The sequence below is a fragment of the Myotis myotis genome, unplaced genomic scaffold, assembly GCF_014108235.1.
Source record: "Myotis myotis isolate mMyoMyo1 unplaced genomic scaffold, mMyoMyo1.p scaffold_m19_p_8, whole genome shotgun sequence".
Taxonomy (NCBI): Eukaryota; Metazoa; Chordata; class Mammalia; order Chiroptera; family Vespertilionidae; genus Myotis; species Myotis myotis.
In genome coordinates this window covers 69,442,695-69,469,460 of record NW_023416390.1, presented here as the reverse complement: position 1 = coordinate 69,469,460, position 26,766 = coordinate 69,442,695, and the positions used below count along the sequence as shown (strand labels likewise).

General features: G+C 37.8%; 1 protein-coding gene across 1 annotated transcript in view; it reads left to right on the top strand.

Annotated features, from left to right (window-relative positions):
- ARHGAP15 (Rho GTPase activating protein 15) overlaps window positions 1-26,766 on the top strand; it is a 666,367-nt gene that overhangs the window by 411,675 nt on the left and 227,926 nt on the right. The window contains exon 10 of the mRNA XM_036320866.1: window positions 12,487-12,585. Within this exon, the coding sequence (XP_036176759.1) occupies window positions 12,487-12,585 (99 nt within the window). The remainder of the gene's footprint in view (window positions 1-12,486; window positions 12,586-26,766) is intronic.

Here is a 26,766-nt window from a genome sequence, read left to right as displayed (position 1 = left end):
ACTTATTCATGTCTACTCTTCCAGCTCAAAGTTACCGGCTCCATGAATTCATCCCTGTCTTCCTCATTCTGAATTAGTCTTCTCTTCTCTTTATCCTCAAAGTATAATTTTATTATTTCATTATATTAATATCTTCTAACTGGACTGTGAGCTATATCTGGTAGACCAGAGACCATCTTAGCTCTACTTCCTGAGATGTTACCTGGAAAGAGGTAGAAAGGAATGGAAGCATGGCATGAAATCTTTCAGTGGTTTTAGAATTACTCTTTATTTACAATATCTTTTTCCTCTTTGTAAACTCAGTGGGGACTACTTTGGTGGAGTATGCTCCACTCATAATCTTCACTATGTTGGGCTTCTCTTATGTTAAGTCCTTCGAGTTCTCTTTTCTTTCTCCTTCTTAGACTGCTGGGCACTATTCAAATTTTCCAGGGTTGAAATAGTCCAGCCCTGTGGCTTTAAATTGCATTTGTAGGTTTTCCAAACTTAAACTGTCAGCTTCAAGCTTTAGACATGCAATTCAAGTGTCCATTTGACACTTCCTTGGATGTTTGGTAGACATCTCACATCTACCCAGAGCAGCCCTTGAGTCCCCAGCCCCCACAGGTTCTCTGCCTCAGAAAACATCACTGCCATTTGCCAGCTGGAGTCACCCTCCATTCTGCACAGTCTCTTCTACTTTTATCAGAAAATCCCACCTTAAAAACATATTACAAATTCAACCCCTTTTAGTCATTTCCTTTGTCAGTGCTCTTATCTAAGTACTATCATCTCTCCCTGAAATATTTTACCAGCCCCCAAACTGACCTCCCTACTTCTTTTCCAAATATAGTCTCTACATAGCAATTAAAAGGGTCATTTAAAAGCATAAATCACATTATGTCACTCCCCTGCTCAATGATCTCCAATTACTTAGAATAAAATTATACTATAATAATATCTAATGTCCTTGCTGACCTGCAGGGTGTTACCTACTTTGACACCCCAAGCTATCCTTTCTGTTTTATCCTCAGTCATAGATTTTTTAAGTATTATATTTATTGGGGTGACATTGGTTAATAGGATAAGATAGATTTCAAGTGTCCATTTCCATGATACAAAATCTGTATATCCCACTGTGTGCCCACCACCACAGGGATTGGGCCTAAACTGGCAGTCAGACATCCCTCTCACAATCCAGGACTGCTGGTTCCCAACCATTCGCCTGCCTGCCAGCCTGATTGCCCCCTAACCGCTCCCCTGCCGGACCGATCACCCCTAACTGCTCTCTCCTGCAGGCCTGGTCACCCCCAATGCCCTCCCCTGCAGGCCTGTTTGCCCCCAACTGCCTCCCCTGCTGGCCATCTTGTGGCGGCCATCTTGTGACCACATGGGGGTGGCCATCTTGTGCAAGGGCGTGATGGTCAATTTGCATATTACCTCTTTATTATATAGGATAGTGCCCATCACTATCTGACATTATCTTCCATGTCAATGTGTTTATGTGTTTGTTTTCTCCATTTACATATAGGCTTCATGAAGACCTTTTGGTCTTTTCATTATTCCATCCCCAGCAGACATTGAAAAATACTCAAGGATAGATAGATTAAATGGATAGATAAAAAAAAATGCATGAAATATTCACTTGGTCAAACCATTCTCTATACTGTTGTGATTCAGAGTATATACATGTGTGGGAAGTGTGTGAGTATATGTGTTTATTTGTGTGTTGTGCTGCTGGATAAGCAGAGGGAGGGGAAAGTATGGGACCAAGTTGCTGCCTAGAATAGATACAGAAAGATCTTATGCTTATTATTCCATTTGGATTAATAAACTCTTCATTAAAGCTACAAATTCATTTCTGGCTGGTGGACTCACCAAAATGTCCATTATATTCATTGGGCCAAAACTGAATTGAGTTCTATTTCCATGAGAGTTTAGGAGCTTAGGAAAAGGGGCCAAGGGGTACTTCGTGAAAGTATTTTTTGGGATTTAGGGTGAAGTTGAGAATGGTGGAAACTGCTGGAAGCCTGAAATAGGAAGAAGGAGAAAAAATGGAAGGTGCTGAGGAAGAACTCAGCCATTCTGTCCAGGTGGCAGCTGGCCTGTCACTGACACTGGGCGGTTCTGGTGAAAGGATGCTCCTCCTGCAGCCAACTGTCCAACTTTGATTGGAAGCTGCAGCCTACCCTTGTCTGGGGAGATCCTCTCCACAGTCTAGGCACATCTCTTCCAGTCTTTCCAGAGTAGACATCATCACTCTCCACCAGGAGCTTTAAAACGTTAGGTTAGATGAGACCCAAAACATGAATAAACATGTGGAGGGAAACTATATACAGATGTGTATCTATTTAGAACTTCTATTTATTTATATTTCAAGCTACTTAAAAGTTAAAATAATTAAGCTTTTTCCTGTACTTGCCTCTTATGAGAAAAGAACTCACAAGTAAACCAGGCAATGAGAGAGATTTACTTCTGGTGTTTATTAGAGATTTAGCACATAATGAGCCCAATTTTTGAGACCTGTGTACCAAAAGAACAGTAGCTGATATGTTTAATCAATGCTCAAAGCACAGTAAGATGATGCAGTACCTTCTGAAGCACTTCTGAAGGTAGATTAAAATCAGCAGTGTTTTAGCATTAGTCATGTTCTTCTGCATCCTAATTCAGAGGCATAAACTATCAGTAAACTATAGCATTTACTTAAATCACCCATTTCTTCAAAAATTCTTCATAAAGTTGTGGAATACTATCTGATTGATACTCATGGGAGATATTTCAAAGGAGAAAAGGGAAAGGTGGTGAGGATGGAAGTGGAAGAAATGAAGAAGAGTGAAAACAGGATTCCTTGATAGGCGGTCAGCTCTCTGAAGGAGCACTGGCTGTCACTTAGAGTTTCGAATCAAGGGATGAATTCAGTTAAACTGCTGCAGTGATCCATATGAAGAATATTATTTTTTCCTCCAGTACCACTGCCCCTCTCTAATGGGAAATGATCTGCCCATGTGTAGCATCTGGAGGGAGAAAATTTCCAACTGAATGCTATCTGCTATGGAGGCTACAGGGCTATATATATATTTTTTCTCATCTCAACTGATTTTTAAACTTAATCTCAACCAACTGGGCATCCTCTACTGGAACTTCAAATCTTAGCCATTGGATAAAATAGGAGTCATTGTGACAATGGAAGTAGCCTCCTGACCCAGCTCTCAGAGTTACAAGACAATTGCTGTATTTATTGCTTCTTATTTTATGAATCTCCTAAGCACCTTGGATTTTAAACATCTCAAAGACTGTTCCCCCCAGACTTCGGTAATTTCTTTGACTAATTAATAAATTAATTCGAGTTCCCAGTAAATTATTTGAGCTTCCTTCCACCTCCCTTTCTCAATATCATTCAAATAAATTTCTCTGCTTATGATGGCCACAGTTTTGTTTGTTCTATTACAGTCAACAAAACATTCACAAATATACTTCATGACCAAAATAATTGCCTGGTGTGTGTGTGTGTGTGTGTGTGTGTGTGTGTGTGTGTGTTGTTTTAGATGCTTTGTTTTTCCTTTTTAAAATGTACTTAAGTAGTTGCCATGGCCCTCTGTCCTGAGAGCAGAATAACATCATTTTGAAAAGCATGTCGAGACTGTCTCCCTGGGTAAATGATGATAACACCGTCACATTATTTGAACATTTAACTGCTTCTATTGAGTACGTTTCCTCATAGTTTTGATTCATTTGGAATCTAACTGACAAAGATCCCATTACTGGGTGTTCTTTCCATAATTTGTCAAAAATATATAGCAGAGATGAGGGAGAATGAGGCTAATTTGTAATCTGGGAGACTTAACCTGGTTGTGCTGATGAACTAACTAAATCGGTCAAAAGTTTGAGAGCTTAAAGATTAAAAACCACCATTTCCTAGTTAAACTCAAATTCATTATGTAAACAACATGATTTATAAGTACAGTCATGTAAAAGGTCTATTTGTGTTTCTCACCAAAAGATGCTTTCAACAAAAAATTGCAGAAAATGGATTTTCTCCAACCAATGTGTTGTCTGCCACCCCTGGTATATGCGCTTGAAGCAGTATAGTAGAATGAAGATGTAATGATCACACTAGCCAAGGCCAAAGCATTTGAAGAACATTCCAAAAATATTGGCACCCTAGCAAGAGGTGTTTGCTAAATACAAAGAGTTGTTAAGAGAGGAAGAAAGGATTACCAGTGAGCTACAGATGGGAATATAGGTGGGGAGTCGGGAGCTCAGGGTTTTCGGACTGCTCCCTTTTTTGGAATACCGTAAGGAAGGGGGAGGCAGAAATACTCCTTAATGTTATACCAGGACAATAGGTATGCATGGACGTTTAGGGGGCAAATCTGGTTCATTTATGCTTGTGTCTCTCTGCCTTCCCCTTTCGTACTCTATTTTAAGATAGAAGGTTCTGTGGTTCAAACACATTTCCATAATTTAATGATTCTTCTTGGTTTATCAGACTCTGGACTGTATCAAATTTATGGATCAATGAAAATCCTACAACAGCCCTTAACATTGACAATGACATTTTAGCTAAATCTCTGTGATTTATTTTCTTTGGGTAGCATGTTTTACTTTGCAAAATCATTTCATGTGCAACATCATCTCCTCTAAGTTGTAAAATTCACCATATTATGTTGAATGCTAATGTAGTCAATATTCTTTCAGTTGTAATTGATAGAAACTTGTCCAAACTTCGAAAGTAAGAATGGAATTTATTGAACTACTAATTGAAAAGTTCAAGGGGGTAAAGGTAGTTTTAGACATGACAGGATCTAGGGGCAAAATGCTTTCAAATCTTTATCTTTTCTATTGCTCAGCTCTGTTTTCCACTGTGTTGGCTTAATTTTCCAGTGCATCTTTCCAGAAAGTGGCAACATAACTCAGATTCACATCCTCCTAGTTTACCAACACCTATAGAAAAAAAGAGGATCCCTCTTTCCCAACAGCACTAGACAAAGCCTCAGGATTTACTTGATAGATCTACCTGGACCATGTGTTCATGTCTGAACCAATTTCTATGGCCAGGCATCATCCCTGGAGAGGGAGGTAGTGGGGTCTACATTACTCAAAACAAATGGCAGAAAAATGAGAAAGGTCTCATCTCCAAAGGAAAACCAGGATGCTCTTACCAGAGGATAGATGAATAGTTAAGGAGCCAGCAAAACCAACAGATATCCACCATAGTTTTTCTAACCAGTGCTGTCTATAACTGTGGATCTCACTGAGCTCTTTTGCCACCCCTGGCCCTTTCTATTGTGATTGTAAGCCTTCCCTTGAAACATTAGAGACAATGATTTGCCAATGTTTTAGGCAAGTTTATTTGGTTGCATCAAACAGAAATTCACTCTAATTTCTAATGCACCTCATGACAAGAACACATGGTGCCTGGATTTAGGCATCAGAAAGTGAGGTGTTGAGGTGTATGTTCCATTCACCTCTCTGCAAATTAGTTCCTGTGCCCACTCGCCCATTGCACATGGGCATCTCCCCAAATGGCGCCCCTGGTCTCCAGTGTCTAAGTCTAATTCAGATCCCTGGAGTTACCTACCTTACTCTTCAGTATACCAATTCTAAATTCTTTGTATGGAGACGTGCACACGACAGCCTTTGACTCCAGCAGGTTCCGCTGGAGAGCTAAGTTCTTAGACACCAGAGCTTTGCATTCTTGGGTGAGTGTAGCCAGTTTAAAGAGGGGATAGAAGTGAGAAGAAAACTTTTGGCTCATCTGGTAACTGGCAAAAGCAAACATATTCCTTCTATCTAATGAAGTGCAATAAATCTAGGCTCCTTTCCCACCAGGGTGCTATTAGCAATCAGGGAGGGATAGTTTTTCACTGTGAGGAATTGCCTGCACTTGCCTGGACTCCCCAGTATGTGGCAGTAATGCACCTCCCCCATTGTAGCAACTGAAAATAGCTCGTCTTGTTGCACCTCACCCTTCAGAGCACTATGGCAATCAAAAATGCCCTGGAATGGAAATTCTTCCCTATTTACCCCAAGTCAAGATTTTTCCCCAAGTCCAGTCTTTCCTTATAATTAATTCACAGCACAAATCTTAATAAAGGAGTCTCTTAGCTGTTTCTACATCCCCACTTTCTCTTTTTTTGTTTTTTTTTTAATTGTTTTATTGCTTAAAGTATTACAAAGAGTATTATATGTGTCTCCTTTTTTTTTTCCCCTTGACCTTCCCCTAATCCCCCATACCTCCCAGTGTCTGTGTCCATTGGTCATGCTTCTATGCCTGCATACAAGTCCTTTGATTGATCTCTTACCCACCCCACCAACCCTTCCCGGCCTTCCTGCTGTAGTTTGACAGTCTGTTCGATGTTGCTCTGCCTCTGTATCTATTTTTGTTCATCAGTTTATAATGGTCTTAATTATCCATAAATAAGTGAGATCATGTGGTATTTTTCTTTCATTGACTGGCTTATTTCACTTAGCATAATGCTCTCCAGTTCCATCCATGCTGTTGCAAATGGTAAGAATTCCTTCTTTTTACAGCAGCATAGTAAGTGCCCATCAGCAGATGAATGGATTAGAAAACTGTGGTACAGCTACACGATGGAATACTATGCTATCCCACTTTCTCTTCAAACCTTGACCACAAGTATCTGCTTTTCAGTTTCATTCTTCTACCAAAGCCATTTCTTTATGGTCATCAACAGCCTTTGAATTTCCAAAATCCAAGAGAACGTTTCATCTTTATCTCCCATCACCATTCTGCTGCATCTGAAATGCTTGTCTTAACTTAGAAATATCAATCTCACTATTTTCTAAACCATAATATTTTTACATCTCGGTCTCCTTCAAACAAACAAGAAATTTGAAAACCCTCTTTGCCTGATTGGTTGGTTCACTTCCTGCATCCAGTAAACAAAATCCCATGAATCACCCCTAATTTCTATGGTCTGCAGTAGCTCTAAGCATCATATGATTTCATGTTGATGTTCAAAGCAGAAGAAAAAAGTGCCCTTACCTTTTTTATTTCTTTCATACAGACTGATGCTTTGTAGCTACAGACAAAAGACTCAATGTCTTTATGCTTCAGCTTCCTTTCCTCTAAAATCAAGATGATAGTATCTACTATGAAAAGGTTGAGAATTGGTATAAAGATTAAGTACGTTAGAATATATAAACTTCTTTGAACCTTGCCTGGCTTGGTATAAGTGCACAATAAATCTTCACTACTATCATCACACACCCTTGCACTAGCACTAATCACATTGTAAGTGTTTGTGAGAGTTATTCTCCTCCCACTTCCACCCCCGTCCAGACTGTGGGAGATCATGCTTCATGCATCACTGCATTTTCTGTCTGCAGCACAGTGGCTGGTCCATAGTGGGCCTGCAATACATAGTTGCTGAGTGAGTGGATTACTATACCTGCATCCTTCATAGCACCCAGCACATGGTAGGTGCTCACGAAATATTCACTGACTTGAATTTGATAGAAATTAATTGATCTGGAGAGAATACAGACTAAGAAGTGCCATAATATTAGGTGAGGCATAATGAGTTTAAATTTTAAGATGAGAACAATTTCCTCTGAGGCTCTTCCTTGTGGTTGAATCTAAATCAGTGGTTCTCAACCGTCCTAATGCCGCGACCCTTTAATGCAGCTCCTCATGTTGTGGTGACCCCCAATTTCATTGTTATAAATTGAACATAATTAAAGCATAGTGATTAATCACAAAAACAACATGTAATTATATATGTGTTTTCCGATAGTCTTAGGCGCCCCCTGTGAAAGGGTTGTTCGACCCCCAAAGAGGTCGCGACCCACAGGTTGAGAACCGCTGATCTAAACTGATGTATAATTCCACATTCTTAGCAAATTTAGAATTATTTTTTTTCTATTTTCTTTCCAGTTTCAGTTTCCATATTCCAACAACTCTCTGTTTTTATTCTCACAGCATTGCTTAGATAACCAAAAAAAAACCCACAAAAAAACAAAACAGACTGATATCTGTTATCATCTTCATCAATTAGCTATTGCTGCGTAACGAACAAACACAAAATCTCAGTGGCATACAGCAAAAAACATTCACTTCTCATGTGCCTGTGAGTGAGACAGATTAGGTCAGGCTTGACTGAACAGCTTTGCTCCAAGCTGTAGATCGGACTGCCCTTGCCTCCTCATTGAGAATCAGCTTCTGTTCTGTGCCATGTGTATTTATTCTGGAGTCCAGACTGAGAGGTCAAGTAGTTACCCAGGGAAGCTCTTGTCTGGGTCTTAGCAGAGAAGTAAGCAGGAAAGTAGAAGTCTGTATTGTATCTTAAGGTCTCAGTCTAGAAATGAAACATTATTATTTCTACTCACTCTGCACTGTCCAAGGCAAGTCATATGGCCACACCCAACATAAAGACATTGAGGAAGTAGAAGTTGCTGCTCTAGTGAGTCTCATGGCAAAGTATTTAAATATATACATCTAATTCAAGGAGATGAGCATTATGAAGAAATTTAAATTTACCACACCTCTTTCCTGATTCTGGTATTCATAACATCTTTCCTAGGCAATCAGATTAGCCTTTAAATAAGCTCCTTATGTCTAATTTTCCACATGATTTGCGCCCCAGATTTTGTTATGAACCTTTTGGTTGCAGGCCATAGAATACCCAGTTATATTATCTCATATAACAAAAAGTCTAGAGCAGTGTTGGCGAACCTATGACCGGCATGTCAGAGGTGACACGCGAACTCATTTTTTTGGTTGATTTTTCTTTATTAAATGGCATTTAAATATATAAAATAAATACCAAAAATATAAGTCTTTGTTTTACTATGGTTGCAAATATCAAAAAATTTCTATATGTGACACGGCATCAGAGTTAAGTTAGGGTTTTTCAAAATGCTGACATTCCGAGCTCAAAAGGTTCGCCATCACTGGTCTAGAGAATGTATTTCAGGATTGGGTTGAAAGTTCAACAATGTCATTGAAGTCTCAGGTTTTTTGTAGATTTAGGTGTTGTTTTTATCATGTTATCTTTTGCTTGCAGGCTTGTTGCCTCATGGTTACAAAATTGCTGCAATAGCTCCCAGCATCACATGATTTCAAAGCAGAGGAAAAAAAGAAAGTATCTTCATACACCCCTCTTCTTTTATCAGATAAAAAAATCTTCTCTTGTAGTTTTCTAAGTTTCTTCCCCTTATATTTCACTGTCCAAAACTATCTAATCACCCAAAGCTATAATGGAAGCAGCAGTCATTGGATAAAATTTCCAGGTGTTGTATTATGAGTAGACTCTAAAAATAAGAAGTTGGGAGGGAAATAGCATATATATAAGAAATCAATGGTACCTGCACACTTTCAAATAATTTAAACTACCTGACTTAATATTTAAGATCCTTCATCAACACAATTTTTCTCCTTTGAAAGATTAATACATCAAGATTTGTCTAAATAAGAGAGGGTGAATGTTTCCCTCAGCACACTACATTCTTTCTATCATTCTTCCCATTGCTGATGTGTGCGTTTTCCTCTCTCTGTCTTTCCCAAGTGCCCTTTGTCCCCTCTCTTAACTCTCCAGTTTAAGTCTTACTTAGTCTTGAGGATTCATCTCTTCTCTGGGAAGTCTCCCATGGGGACTCAAGGCTGGTCTGATGCCCTGCCACATCCTCTCCTTGCATCTGTGCTTCCCCAGTTACTGGACTTTTCATGATGAAGTGTTTCTACCAGTTTATTTCTATGCTTCCTACTAGACAAGACATTTTTAGCGCATAAGTAACATGTCTTGGTTATTATATTACGCTGCCCTTCCTAGTTCCTGGCACAGAGCAGGCACTCAGGATTTTCATTTGCAAATAACTGAGTGAATTAAAGAGTAAATGCTCTAAAATGCTTTCATGTCTTCTGTATCTTCCTAACAAAAGAAAATTTCTCCACATTTTAATATACACTTTATAGAGAAATCTATTTTTCTTAAACAGCCCTCATCTCACAAACATCTCCCCCGCCCCACCACACACAAACCACATCTGCACTGAATGTCATGAAAATACCTATACTGCAGGACACCTTTCCTAGCACTTAGTATCTTTTCTGTCACCTCTTATGTTGTTTGGTTTATTATTTAAATACTCCTATTAATTCATATAAGATTATAAACTTCTTGATTTCTATTTTATCATCTAATATGCCTACCTCATTGCTATAATGATAAAAGATAATAAATATTTGTGAACTTGATTTGGATTATGATTTTCATTAAAGGAGTTTGTACTTTATAGCAATTATTTCTGATTATAAATCTAACCAAGGTAAATTATCCTATCTGAGGTTCTAGGTTATTTTTCTTAATATTTTATGTCATTCTTTCTTATGGTGGTGGCTCACTGTTTTTTAACATAACTTTGATATTTTATTATTTTCCTCTCTGCACTAGGTTGAGGCATCTTGACCTTTCTGTCTCTTGAATAAAAAATGCACAGTTTCATATTGTAGTACATTAGTATTAGTTCTATAACCTTAATCACTTCCCTCCCTGCTGGGTTGTCCCAACTTCAAGCCATCACTTTTCCTAAGAAATGAATGAAAATCATGACTTCCTTGAAGTTTCACCACATTCCATTTTGACTATCCCTTTGTAATAATATAGTATTTAGATTTCTATTATGCTGCATTTTATATTTTCTCCTCTATCCTGCTAAAGATAACTTTTAAATTCATTGAAAATCTCCACACATTATTCAGATGATGTCTTTTGGGCAATCATTCAATATAGGAATGTGTTAAGAATAAAATAAATACATATAAAACTAAAAAAAAAATAATAATTTTATTGAACTTCTAGTATATGCCAAACATTGTCTAGTTACTGGGATCCAATAATAAAAGAAGTAGGTATAGTTCTTACTTCCCTGAGCCTAACATTCTAAGCAAAATGAGCAACTAACCAGTAAATATATCATTGTAATATGTAAGGTGGGGAGAAGCGCTCTAAGAGAAGAAAGGCAGGGAAGTGACCTGGAGAGTTCCTGTTGGCAGGGCTTGCCAGTTTTTTAAAGAGTAAATAGGCTACAATCAGAAGGTGGCATTTAATCAGAGACCTAGAGCAATAGAGTTCCATGTAGAGGAAATAGTAAGTGCAGAGTTCAGAGGCAGATGTATGGACAAGCATCAGCAGTGTGGGCAGAGGGCTCTAGGCAAGTGATGCAGGGGAGAGGGGTAGCAAATGAAACCAATTAGTGGGTGGAAGGCCTGGTCTTGAGCTGCCTTGTAAGTTGGGATAGGGAATTAGATTTCATTCTGAGCAACTACTTGAAGCTACTAAATATTTGTTTCTATCAGTAATAAACATTTATGCTATTTTTTAAAGTTTGCAAATGGATTTGTGGTATCGGTTGCACAACAAAATACATGCACTTAATGCCCTGTACGCTTAAAAATGGTTAGAATGGTACATTTTATGTTATGTATATTTGACCACAATTTCAAGTTCTATAGTTGAATTCTGTGGGCCAGAATCCGTGCAAAGCACTGGTGACTCTAAGAATACATGGATGATGCAGGCGCTCAGGGTCTACTCTGAGAAAATGTATTTCATATATTATAAATGTAAATACACAATGCAAGGTGGCATAAATCATGTTCTAAATGAGAGGGCTAGGCTAGGATTTCGTCCAGCGTGTTCTCGGAAACATTAGTCTCGAGAGATTCCTTTTGAAATTACCCGAATAAGTGTGGGAAATAGTGATTCTTCAGGCCCCTCATGGAGATTCCCAGGAGGCCTTGGCACATCGCAAGCTCTAAAACAAATATATATAAAAGAAACTGGTTAACTTTGTTTAACCCGATGTTGCTAAACCATTTTGACCACAGCCCTTTCCCCCACATCACCTATTAATATCCCAAGGAACTGGTATTCCAGAGAACCTATGCTACTGGAGACACAAAGCTGAGATGAGAAGGATAGAGTTTGTGGAGAAAGTGCTCTCTGGGCTGAGCCCAAAAGAAAATGGGATACTTAGATTAGAGGAAGGGCATTTGAGGCAGAAGAAATGTTTAGAAATTTACTTCCAAGTTAAGTCTCCTGGCACTTGCCTCGTCAAATATCAGTGAGCCACAGAATGAATTTTCTAAGTATACTGACAAAATCATAATTTTGATGATCATTGAAAAATTCTTCTAAAACACTCAAGACATCAGTTCATTAAGATTCATTATTTTGTAGAAGTTTACTTAATTCTCTTTCATTATTTTATAGACAACAAAGTTAAGCCCAGAGAGACTATAATTCATTCAGGCACCCCTACTTAATCATTGTTGGTTTTCTTTCTCTGGACCTGGGGTCCTGTTCTATAAGGGACAGAGTTATGGTCTTTGCATGCCTGCAATAGACACTCCGGAATTAAAGCAAAAAATTGATTCCTATGCAAGATGCAGATTCCATCATGCAGTGGATAAGGAAACAGAATCAAATTAAAGAACAACACAAGCTTGGATTTTAATGAAGCTCATCTTTGTTTCTTTTGCAGATCAAATTTTTGGCTCTCATCTGCACAAAGTGTGTGAACGTGAAAATTCCACAGTTCCGCGATTCGTAAAGCAATGCATTGAAGCTGTCGAAAAAAGAGGTGGGTAACTGCATATGCAGCCATGTCTCCCCTTTCCTGCACACGACACAACCAATGCTCAAGTTCACAGTGCCACTTGATTTGCCTGGGAAGCTGTACAGTTAAAACCTGACTTTTGTTAATCAGTTAAGAGGATCACGTTTCTTACTAATTTCAGTTTGTTTTTACAATAGGGACATCAGTAATTCTCACTAATGTTCTTTTTTTTTTTTAATATTTTGTCTGTCTGACATGTTGTTGATTCAATTGCAAACTTCTTGTTTTCAAGCCAGTGATAAAACATTCATAAAATATCAGCACTGCGAGTGTTAGAACCCTCCTAACATTCATGCTGGTAGACGTTGTGCCAGAACAATTTTTGGTAAGGCCCCAACATTACCCAAGTGAAGCAAATAGCATTTCTACTTGCAAACAGTGCTATTCCATCTCCCATGTGTTTCTGGTTCAGTCAGAATGCAGCTAACCGGTTTTCCTAGAACAATTAACAGACGCACCTCCAATGTTAAGATGACCTTTGATCCTCATATTTCAACATTCTGTTTTTCATCTGATATTATTCCATCTCACCGAGGGGAACAAAACAAAATCCAATTGACTCATCATTGCTATGCGAGTCGATCTGTGAGGTGTTTTTCCTTCAGACTATGACTTCATTCCTTCAAGGTCATTTTCCCTGGAAGATACATACAGTAGATGCAGAATCTCAAAAAAAATGTATTATATAAAAATATGAAGCTTCATCACCATCTGTTACGAGTTTACAACATATCCCCAGGATCTGGGGGGATATATATCACGTAAAAGATAGAGGTGTTTTCAGAAAAAAGAATTGGTGAATCTATTCCCATTTTCAGCTCCCAATCTCTTCAAACAATAGAACCAAGGAGAAAAAATCTTTACCAAGTTATCTGCTAGGACAAAGCTATTTTAATTCTCTCAGTGTTACCTGGCTTTATTATAGAAGCATAATAAAAATGGTCTGCAATTTCCAACTCCTGGAAATTCATACTTTAATTATAGTGTAAGGACAGCCTTGGGATCCTATTATTCCCATGTCAGTAGGGAATGGAGAATAACAAGAAGGGGACGAGTGGGTAGGGAAAGTGGATAAAGAGTGTGGCTTCGGGGAAAGCATATCAACACATCAGAGAGAACAGCAGAGAGTTCAGAGTGAGAGTAGAAAACAGTAAAAAGCAGAATGAACACGAGGAGAGATATCTGTGAGGAATGGAGTCAATTCGAGTTGAGAGAGAAATGCGTTTTTATTGCATGTTGCAATCTCATTTAATTTTGCAAGTACATATTTGAGGAATAAATATTATTTAATAAGTACTTAAAGCCAAAATGGATCACTGAAAATGTTATAATGTTATTATTGCCAATAGCTAAATAATCATTTTCAGGAAATCTTCATTCACTTATAAATACTCAGTACTGACGGTGTGAGCACTGTTATATTAGAGCAGAAATCCAAATGGGGCTTTGGGGGAACCTGTACCTAATAAGATGCGTGCACATATGAAAAAGGGCTCGGTACCTCTGTTTATGCGCATAACCCAGGCAAGATGACAATTCTGCTAGGTACAGCCTTGTGGTGTGCAGATACCATAATACTGTAGAGTGGGAAATATCTGCAGATAGACACTGTATCATTTGTTCATGCCATTTTGTTGGAGTTTTTAATAAAATAAGACATTGTTTTTGCTGACAGGAGCAATCATATCTGGCATTATATTTCATTGCCTTGGTGTTTACTCTTAAAATGAATTTGTAGATCCAGTACTGAATAGGCACTAACCACACATATGATTATTAAAATAATTCCTAAGCGTTTTAATGAAACTCAAAGACCACAATTCCACAAAGAAGCTGATCATTCAAAGCACCTTGGCAGCATCAGTTTAAAGGAACTCTATGGAAATATTCAATAAAAACTCAGAGGCACGGGATCAACCTCTCACATCATTGCAAGATTTACAAGTGTGTACTTTTGATAATATTTTTCTACGATCATTTTGTTGGATTAATATTCTCACATTTATATGCCAATTCTATTTACTCAAAGTGCTGTTTTTACTAAATTCTGGCATCCAGCACCTTAGGACAGAAATAATTTATGTGAAGCTAAGTCCAATGTTTATGCAGGCTTCTGATGACATTTTATGCTGGGGCTGGTATTAGCAAGTAGCATGGAAGGTGCCAAGTCTCTCGGCACGGCTGGGGCTCAGCACATCTAGAGCCCTCTTTCTAATGGCCAGGTCCTCTCTCAGCCAAGATACTCAACTGCAGAGTCACGGGAAACACTTATGGACCAGTGATGGGAAAGGCACATTTCATGAAAATTGTGTTTACTCTCACAGTCTTAGGGAAGTGGCCTCAATACTCATTACAGTAGCACAAGGGTTGTTATAAAAAATATTCTTTCCTTTCCATCTTTTTTCTTTAAGATTATTTCTTCACCTTAAAAAAAATCATCAATAAGCCCTAACCGGTTTGGCTCAGTGGATAGAGCATCTGCCTGCGGACTCAAAGGTCCCAGGTTCCATTCCGGTCAAGGGCACGTACCTTGGTTGCAGGCACATACCCAGTAGGCGGTGTGCAGAAGGCAGCTGATCGATGTTTCTCTCTCATCGATGTTTCTAACTCTCTATCTCTCTCCCTTCCTCTCTGTAAAAAAATCAATAAAATATATTTTTTAAAAAATCATCAATAAACTGTAGATGTATTTTTAAATGGTTTTCTAACCATTTATTCATTGATTTATCCATTTACCCACCCATTCATTCATTCATTCATTCAGTTAGTTACTTGCACTGGGGCAGAACCAAACTGCTCATGCTTCTGTAGTTTCCTTAGGGAAATTCTACCCAGTGCTTGGCACAAGATGCATCCCTGGTAAGGTGGTATTAGTTACATTTTAAATTTTGCATCTCTTGGACATGCCTAGAAGAAAATCTATTAGTGAGCCGAATGTAAACCAATTTAGCGAATAACTTATTTAGTGTGTTTCCTTATCTTGATTTAGTTTTTGACATTCCTCTAAACCACCAGAGCATTTTTTTTCCCTCACCAGCGATTAGAACTGGATTAAAGTCCCTTCTGTGGTTTCTGACATTGTCTGCTCAGCCTAGAAAATATACACAAAACTTAGAGGACAAACTGGAAAGGAGCGTGCTAGTCTTTAAAGCTCTCCCACGTGGTTCTTCTCCCTTGCTTTGCCTTTGCAGTTGCACACTATGTAAGTGAGATATCATAATTTGCCAAGGAAAAACTCAATTTATGTTTCTTCTTCCAATGAAATTTCTGTGAAAATATTGAATTATTGGTCGTCAGTTAATGCTCAATACATATGGTAAACTGACCAAAAGTATGAGATCATATGACCCCCTTTTGAGGTCTGGGGAGCAAGCATATAGAGGGAGGCATTTTGATATACAGATGGAATGTAGATCTAAACAGTGAGAAGTCCATGAAGTCCATTTTGCACTGTTTTATAGATACTTTGTATAGTTTATGATGACCTCAACAGTGTATAGAAATAGGCTTACTTAAAAATAAGGTCTCTTGTATCTCTTAGAGGAAAGGGACTAGGATAGTGGTCAGCAAACTGCAGCTCGCGAGCCACATGTGGCTCTTTGGCCCCTTGAGTGTAGCCATGTAGTTTCAATCACACAGAACGTGCGCACCTGCATGTGGTATTTTGTGGAATAGCCACACTCAAGGGGCCGCAGTTTGCCTACCACTGGACTAGGAGATGTGAACTAAGCAAAGTATATAGTCTAGCAGTTCTTGTTATTATTGATTTGAGAGAGAGAGAGAGAGAAACATCGAGGGTATGTACTCTGACTGGGAATCGAACCCGCCACCTTTTGGTGTATGGGACAATGTTCCAACCAACTGAGCAACACCAGTCAGGGCCAAAGTATGTAGTCTAAAACTGGTGTAATCCATAGTTCTTTTTATCAAAGCATATAATGACTGACACCTCTTTGTGAAGGTCCATTATTTAGGAAGAGCCATACTTTGTATGTGACACACTGTAAGCACTCAATAAATATTGGTTGAGTGACGTAACAGGCACTAACGTGTCTGTTGCATTTGTGCAAGTAGCTATTTAGGATCTTCTATGTGCTATTCTCTATACCAGAGATTTTCAACCTTTTCCATCTCATGGCAAACAAAAACTAATTACTAAAATTCTTCGGCACACCAAAAAATATATTTTTTGCTCATCTGACACAAAAAAAATCGGTATAATTTTGATGTATTCACACCATTTGACTACTGTTGTGTTGGCTGTTTCCATTTTTTTTTTTACTTGACACTGTAAGAGAAAAGAGGTCACTGCTCCCGACTAAATAGTCAGGTATTTTATGTTTTAAAATTCTCGCAGCACATTGGTTGAAAATCGCTACTGTCTTCTAGCAGCTGAGAATTTAGAGGAGATATACTTTAAATAAAAAGGTACACAAAAAGCAAAAACAGCAATAACTGCTGTGAAAGAAAAGAACAGATATAAGAAGAGAGAATGACCATTACAATTATTTTTTTTAATGTAGGGTAAGTTAGCTTTAAAATGACTTAAGAGTGAGTGGGGGAAATGGGGAGAGGTGTTGGTCAAAGGATATAAAGTTTAATTTATGTAGGATAAAAAAATCTAGATATCTAATGTCTATGATGACTGTAGTTAATATTGTATTGAATACTGGAAATATGCCAAGGGAGTAGATTTCAGATGCTCTCATCACACACACACACACACACACACACACACACACAATGGGACTGGGTAAATAAATATGTTAATTACCTTGAATGTGGTAATCATATCAAATCATCATGTTATACACATTCAATATATACAATTTTCTTGCAATACATTTTTATTGATTTTTGAGGGAAAAGGGGAGGGAGAAATAGCAACATCAATGATGAGAGAGAAACACTGATCAATGGGCTGCCTCCTTCATGCCCCCCACTGGGGCTCAAGCCTGCAACCCCGGTGTGTACCCTGACCAGGAATCAAACCGTGACCTCCTGGTTCATAGGTCGAAGCTCAGCTACTGAGCCAGGCTCTATATATACAATTTTTATTTAAATGACATTAGAAACGCTGAAAAATAAACACGTACTTGTCTGGTTTTAGCCTCCTGTTGAAACCAGGAGAAGTTTAACCTGGCTTGATTTCCCAGGTTATTTTCTTCACACACTGTGACAATGCAAAGAAGTCACTTGGTGTGAGCTACTCAAGAAGACTTTCCTTAAATGGCAAGCCAGTCCTTTTCTCTACCTAACAACACCAGCCATTGTAGAAAACTTCTTGTATATACTAATGGAGTGAACTGAATGAATGAGCATATTTCTACCCTAAATGCATTTTTATGTATCCAATACATTTTTGGGGTAAGGTAATAGGATTGTTTTTTTAAAATCATTTAATTTTATTTCGATTGGCATTCATCTTTTTAAATATGTTTTAACAACTCATTCTTCCCTCATGATTCCCAGTTCTGGTTAATATGCCCTCCAACGATTTAACATTAAAATCATACCTAGAGAGATCTGTTGCACAACAATGTGCATGTAATCAACACTTCTGAACTGCACACTTAAAAATGGTTATGATGGTATATTTTATGTTATTTTTTAACCATGATAAAAGGTAAATGACACCAAGGTTTCAAATTTGATGATTCCAGCTATAAGCTACTTTGCAGAATGCCTCAGCAGATGCTAATCAACAAGTTTGTCCTCTCTTTTTTCTGGAACACAAACACTGTGACAAGAATGATACACAAACTTACATATTTGACTCGGTGCCTGGAAGCCACCCCGGGATCCATAACCTTGCTTAAAGATTTAAGGAAGGCCTTTAGTCTACTCCTGAGAAGGTCCTTGGCCTCGAAAACTTTCTCTCTCAACTTGACTTCTTAGCAGCTGTTCTATTTTTTTGCTGTCGTTTGTTTGACAGGATCCAGTTATAGGTTCCGCTGTCTGTTTAAAGAAACAAGGAGGCCGTTGGCTTTAAAATCCCCTCGTTGCTTGTGTGATCAGCATGTTCCCAGGCTTTTCTGCATAGTTTGCCAAGCAGAGGGACTGACCTTTCGTAGCAAACACTTTTTCATTTCAAAACGCTCACTTTGATTTTTGTCCCATTTTATGCTCATTCCAAACTGTTTACAACCCACTAAAAATGACTGTGAATTATATGTTTGTGTAATGGATTCCTTTTGTGGTTGGAGTGGAATGTTTACTTTGAACAATTAGTTATCTTTGGGCAGATTATAGCATCTTGGAAAAAAATGGCTGAAATTATTATTATACCTTAACTGTTTCTTTTTGGTAATTCCCCTGCTGTTACATAAAGTTTGAGAGAATGTCACATTAACCAGCCATGACATGAGAAACAAAATCTATTTCTCTATGTGAATAATAATTTGGAAATAATATGTTAATATTGTAAGAAGGCAGAGTTACACACCAACACTGATCTGACTCAAAAAATTCAGCATATGAAATCACATAGGCATTGACTATATATATATATATATATATATATATATATATATATATACACACACACACATATATATATATATATATATATATATATATATATATAGAGAGAGAGAGAGAGAGAGAGAGAGAGAGAGAGAGTTCCATTTGTATACTAGGTAAGGCATGCACATGAATGTATTAATACATAAATAACAGGCATGATTGTAGTATAGCTGTTATGCAAGAGATATACCAAGCAGTATACTTGTTAATATAATTTTCCTCATATGCAATTCAATGCACCAATCTGCCTCTTGAGATACTACCAATTGTTCACTTGCAAAGTAAAACTTCACATAATCTTTTCCCATTGCCTGAGAATTCAGGCCCCTAAAGTGCAGATCGGATTGCCTTCACTAGACAAGCTCTGCTCGCAGTTCTGCTAATTTTGTACTGTTCATTCTTTCCCACTTTGGGATAATCTATTATAGTTGGATCCAGGCACGCACTAAAGGCTGATACTTTCGTGAAGAATGTGCAATTTGTACTGTTTAGTTTGTGACGAGATTCTTGAAAACTTTTTATGATTCTATCTTGTTCCAGAGAGATTTCTGCTTGCTAGTTTTATAAGCAGTTAGTGGGGAGAAAAAAAGTAACAGAAACAAAACAAACTGATAAAAATTACATGCTCCAAAAAAAGAAAAAAAAATCAAGAGTTCGTGATAAGCACTTTTTCTTTTTCCCCAGAGAATATTTGTGGACTGAACAAAAATGTTTCTGAGGGCAGTGACCTGTGTTGCTGCTTTTTTTCTCCAAATGCTTGCTTTTCATGCCTAAAGTTAGGCACCCACATGCATTTACAATAGAGATGATCGGCAAAGGATCATATGAAAGTTTGCAGAGAACTTTTCTTTGTTGTTACTTCTGGGTTAAAATTAAGTCCGGTTTCGTGTTTTGGTGTTTTATTTGGTTTTGTTTTAATGCAACCCAATGGCAACCACCTTCCTGACAGTGATAGTGTTGTGCCGGGTCCAACTTGGAATTGGCTCTTTGGGGTAGTCATGCTGGGGCCGCTGTGTCTGTAAGAAAGCCACATTCAGGGCTAGAGGGGAAGACAAAATCAGAAGAGAGTAAACAGGAAACAGCCAGCAAGAGTATAAAAGAGAAAAAAGAAAAAGACAACTAAAAGAAATCAGAGATGACAAGGTGGAGAGAGAGAAAAAAGCTGGGCTTTGCAATTAAGAAAACAAATGTAGATAAAAGGGAGCACTTGTGAGGTCTGTAATGAAGGGAAGGCAGAGTATTGAACCAGTTACCATCTCTCCATAGTTACCTAATCCTGTTTCTATGTTCCAGAGAAATTTATTCTTGTTGAAGAAAATGCCTCCTAGTTAAATCTTGCCATGAACAGCAAGCTTACATCGAATGTTCACAAATTCTGTGTGTAGACCTGGTTAGTAATTAATTCACTGTACTTATTAGTGACATTTATTGGAGTTTATCTACATTGAGCAATACACAACAGTCTTATTATCAAACAGAGAGCTTAAACATTACAGAAGTTAATGTAGGAATAAATGTGCAGTTCAACAACCGGAAAGGCTATCTAATGTATCCAGCAATGTGGCTCTGGTCAAATCACTCGGCGGATATTCCCACACTCTCAAGTCCAGAATGCATCAGAATAAATAATGTCTCTTCCCAGATAAAGCCTGAGTCAAATTTCCACCCTCCAACCCCACTCCCACCTCTATCCTAAAATTTAGGTTCTTAACATACTTTTTCCTTGGAGTCAATTGGAAGGAAACAGTGCCAAAGTTAATACCCTCGGCCAGTTATTTTTAACCTTTTTTCATCTCATGACACAGATAAACTAGTTACTAAAATTCCATGGTACACCCAAAAATATATTATATTACATTTTTTGCCAACCTGACAATAAAAAATCTGTATAATTTTGATTTACTCACACTGAATGGCTATTGTTGTGTGGGCTGTTTTCATTTTTTTAATTTGACAATCTAAACGAAAAGAGGTCAGTGCCCCTGACAGAATAGTCAGGTTTTGCATATTTTAAAAATTCTTGACACACACCAGTGGAAAATTGCTTCCCTAGGCAATTAGCCTCTTATTATAAACTAGAGGCCCAATGCACGAAATTCGTGCAAGAGTAGGCCTTCCTTCCCCCGGCTGCCGGCACTGGCTTCCCTCTGGCACCCGGGATCCTGGTTGGCTTCCCTCCAGTCTCCCACTGACACCTGGGACCCGGGCTGGCTTCCCTCTGGCTACCCACAGGCACCTGGGACCTGGCCTGGCTTCACTCCAGCCCTGGCTTCATCCAGAAGGACGTCAGGTCTAATTAGCATATTACCCTTTCATTATTATAGACTAGTGTCTCAGTGCATGAAATTCGTGCAAGAGTTGGCCTTTGCAGCCCCGGCTCCCTTGGCCCTGGCAGCCCTGGCTTAGTCCTGGACCGGATGGTTGTTCTGCTGTTGGGCAGTTTGGTCAATTTGCATATTACCCTTTTATTATTATAGACAGAGAATTTAAATGTTGCAATACCTCAACAGGCCTAGGTGTAGTACTCTAAAATAGCATATCATGGTGTCATCTACATTATAGGAGTTCTGGGTTCAGGAGCTTTTTTGTTATAAGCCCCTATAGCCAGAAGTTAATAGTTCAGCCATAAAAATAATATTGGCTCAAAATGAACAGGATATTTTATCCTGGAAGCAAGCATTTACAAAATTTGGAAGAAATTTACGTGCATTTGGAAAGCTTTCAGGTTTTGGGTAAAAGAGAACAAAGAATAATAATAATAATAATAATCACAAATACAGTTAAAGATTTTCAGATATTTGGTACTTTGAGATTCCAAAATGGACTTATAGCTTTTAAGCAGAATTTTAAAAATTCTTATCACAAAATGTGGACCAATTGGTTTAAAAAAAATTATCAAGCCTGGCCATTGTGGCTTAGTGGTTGAACACTGACCTATGAACCAGGAGATCACAGGTTTGATTCCCAGTCAGGGTATAAGCCCTGGTAACGGGTTTGATCCCCAGTGTGGGGCATGCAGGAGGAAGTTGATCAATGATTATCTCTCATCATTGTTTCTATCTCTCCCTCTCCCTTCCTCTCTGAAATCAATAAAAAAATATATATTATTTTTAAGAAGGAAATATATTTCTTTTAAAAAATTATCAAAACTTTCACAGCAGTGTGACTCAATTTTGTGAAATAATCTGTTATTTATTGGTTGAACAAGAATCTATACATTATATTTTCATTATACTATTTTGTGGGTTTTCTAATGAATAAGGTTCCCTTTTAAAACATCTAGAGAAAAAGTGCCCTTTCCACGGAATTTTTACACTTTCAAATGAAGTGTGTCCAACTTAAGCATCAATCATTAATCTACATATGTATAGTAAACAAGACATGCACATTTCAGGAGAAGTGTTTGCATTGGTCTATATCATTGGACATGGCATATTTCCTCTGTAGGATATTTTAGAGTAATTTACTATCCTTTAAAGATTCCTATCTTGGTGATTCTAAAATCTGTGCGAGTTTATTTTATAGCCTGACAGGCTGTGGAGTTAGGAATGTTTTTGTTGGGGTCAAAATAATCTCTCTTGCTAGTTTTATCCCTTTTTGTCAAATTTTATACTTTGCAAGCCACTTCCTATTTTCAGGTCAGAAAAGAAAATCAAACAAAAAAAATCAAGGGTAAGATAGTTTTAGAAGAAAAATTAACTGTGTAAGACCAAAATAGCTCTGAACTGATGCTGCTGGCAGAGTTCTTGAGGTTATAGTAGACTGTAGCCTCAAAAGGTGAAATCACACTCTTTTCAAGGAAATATGAATGTCCTAAAATTTAGGGTAGAAGAAAAATATTTAAAATAATACCTTCAGTATATTGTGTATTTTTTTTTATTTCGGGGCCATGGATTTAATTTTATTTCCTAACAGTGACAGACAATGGATTCTTAGTAAATGATGACTAAATGGATAAATTATATTCAGCATTGCTTACATCATTGGAGTGTTGCACACCACTGCCACATCTGCATATGGTTGAAACTGAAAAGATCAATGACCAAGTGCTGTTGGTTGAAGGCAGCTGCATGATGTGTAGAGAATAATGTGGTTTGAAAATCTGCTTTTTAAACATTTAAACCAGTCCTGATGACAGTATATTCTATTGTCGTAAATATCATTCTTTCCCATCTATACCCGGCTATGCTAAACATATGAAGTTATGTTTCCTTATGGATCTTATGCTCATCAACTTTTGGATACTACATTTAAGTTCACCATTCAGCCACTAAAAGAGTATCAGTTCTCTATTCATTTTCATCAGAGGAAGTCATATCCTATTAGGCATTGTTTCAACACCAGTAGCCTGCTGTTCTTAATAAAGTAATTGAATGGCAACTATGACTTGTAAGTGACATGCCTGAGACTAGTCAGGCATAGGCTTGGGTCCCATAACCACACGGAAAGTTGAGCACCACATCTTTTATTCAGACTTTGAATACCAGGCTGGAGCGGTTCTGTGTTAGTTTACTTCCATGTGAATATCTCACCTTCTTGATTCAGTGCTTATTTTCTATGTATACCTCAGGAAATTTTTATTTTAATGATATCTTTTTAGTGGGAAGAGTCTTTCAAGGAATTTCAAATAAGAAATATATGGTAAACTATATAGACTTATCAATATGAAGCTAATGAAGACAGGATACCAATATTCTAACTTCTGACATGATTTTGTTATTGGATATTGATTTCATCTTCTACAGATGTACTTCACAGCAAAAAAAAAAAATGTTAAGCTTTGCTGATGCTATCAAAAGCTCTATTACAACTTTGAATAAACCAGTATCATTAAAATGGAACTATTATCTTTCTTGCTTTAAAAATGATGCTCTTCTTATGTTTTGCATTTTTGACAGTCTGGGCTAGCTTAACTCTTTAGTCTCCCCACAGGGAAGAAGATGCCTAACAGACAGTATTGTAATTACTATAGAGAGCTTTCTTTAATTTCATTTTGAAGGCAAGCAGTTAGTTGGCATGAATTAGAAATTGCATAGCATATTATCAAAATCCATGTGTTTGGCCTAGAGTTTGACAGCATAAGAAACATGCATTTCCTCTGGATTTAATTGTTGACTCTGATATTTTATGCTACTCACTCTCAGTGTAATGTCAATCATGTCTAAAGCTTCAGTGATTCCTTCAGTCACATAAAGCCCTATATGGGAATGACTATATAGCTCTTTCTTACACTCAAACCTGAGGTCTAGAAACAACCCTTCTTGAATTTCCCTCTGGCATTGCAAGCTCAAACTTACAAACTGAACTTATCACATTCCCTAAAAACCCGTTATTCCTCCTTTATTCCTTATTTCAGTCAGTAGCATCATGACCTATTTTCCCCACTGCTCTAAAAAATATGTTGGATATCTTAGATTCTTCAGTCTTGTTAGACACTACACCATGCACCAAGTCTAATGATCTCTACTTTCTTACCATCTCTTGACTCTTATTCTTCCTTTCACCCTCCATGGTCTTAATTGGGCCTCCATAATTTATTTTGAAGTAAACCTCCTAATTGATAGCAGTGCCTTTGTTCTTATTTCTGCCCAGGCCACCATCCTCAATGCTGCCAAATTATCCCTCTTACGTATAAATGGGATTGTGTTATTTCTTCATAGAACCCTCCCTTGGTTCTTCTTCCCCATAAGGATAAATAAAATTCCACACTAATTGTTCCCATTAAAAAGGTTAATCGTATGAACTTTGTCTACTGCCCAGCTTCACATCCTCATAAGCTGCTTTTTATGCTCCAGAATACAAACTACACGAAGTTTTATAAAAGCTTATATTCCTTCTACTAGTATGTGCTGTCCATATGCAAAGACTCTCTCCCTACCCACCTACCTGCTAAATTTATACTTATCCTATTGTACACAGCACAAGAGTCCCTTCCTCCAAGGAATATTCTCTGATTGATGTCATCAGCCACCTTTCATGGTCTCTTGGGCATTATGAGGGCATCCCTCCAGCATTCCCGTGACAGCTTTGCTGTTGCGTGGGACTGTGATGGCTGGTTGCCCCATCCAGAGTACAACCCCTGATTCTAGGGATTGTGTCCGGTTTATTGGTCTCCTCGGTGCCTAGCACCTCCGAGCTGGCATATGGTAGAGGCTCAATTCTTGATGGATGACTAAATGGATAGATATATGGATATTCTTCTCATCAATTCATCAATGAATTCATCCTTGGAGAATCAAATCCTGTATACTGAATATTCATTGATCTGCTAGAAAAGATAATATTAAGTGGTTCTTTAGGCATAATGTGAAGTAACATTATCCAGAAGGTATAGTAACTACCTTAAAAGTGAAAGTAAGGTGCCTTGGTTTTTTTCCCCTTTGCGACACGGTATAAGACCTCATGCATGCAAATACCATATTAGCAATAGCTTCAATAGTATGGGACAGGACAGATATGGAGCAGTGAGTGGTGTTCATTACAGATTTTGGACAAAGCATACTTCCTCATCCTTAATAGGGAGAAAATAGTTCTCTCGACAAATGGTATTAAATTGTTTCATAAACCTGAGGGACTCAACTAACTAAAGCCAAATTTGATGTTTTGGAGACCTCCTGGTGTCATCAGAGTAGAATCATCATCTTTCTGGTTCAAAAAAGAATGTTCTTTTCTATAGAAACCTCTAGGCATTGTAACTACTTCCCTATAAGTTTGTGTATAATTTTTCCCATTATCACCCCCAGGTCTCATTCACCATCACCACTTTCCAGGCATCTACCATCCACTGAATAGCCATGTTTCTGATTATCTTTTCCCAAATGTATTGGCTTGCGTTATTTAAGGCTGAATCTCATTTTATTATTTCCTGCTTGTATTTCTAAACTCCTTAAGTCTATTTGTATGATTCTTTTGTCTTCACAGATGTCCACAGTTCCTCCCAATTTAGTATCATCAGCAAATTTAATTAATGCTCTGTTTACCTCTCCTTCTAATGAAACCAGTCCCTTGTTTCATTTCATCATACAAAGTAAAAATGTATTGGCAATAAAAAGAGTCTGAAGAAACGTTCCCTCACTGTAGGAGGGGAAGTGAAGAATACAGCAAGGAACCATGTGGTGAGGAGTGGACAGGGCAGCGGGGTGGTGAGCTTGTTTGCTATTGCCCTAAAGCAAAACCTTTTTCACAGCAACCACACTTTGGCAGATTGCCTGGGTCGGTGCTGGTGTGTGTGTGTGTGTGTGTGTGTGTGTTCGCCCGCGTGCATGTGTATATTGGCAGGTAGCTACATTACCCTGATGATGTTTTATTAAAGATACATTTATTGATATATGAAAAGCATATTTAAATCTAAAAATGTATGTACAGATATAAGCTAGTAACATTCAATCCATAGTATAGCTACAAACCTAGATACGGATACACACATCTTCAAATTTATACAGGCTCACAATCATTTTCAGAGAGATTTTTCTAACATTCACTACTGTCTAACGTTGTATCTCATTGCTTAACTTGATAAATGCTTTAAATCCAAATTACCCTTTGGCTTTAAATAAAATTCTTATCAATAATAGATTTATTAGAATAAGAAAAAAATTAAGTGTATCCTCATGCAAATGT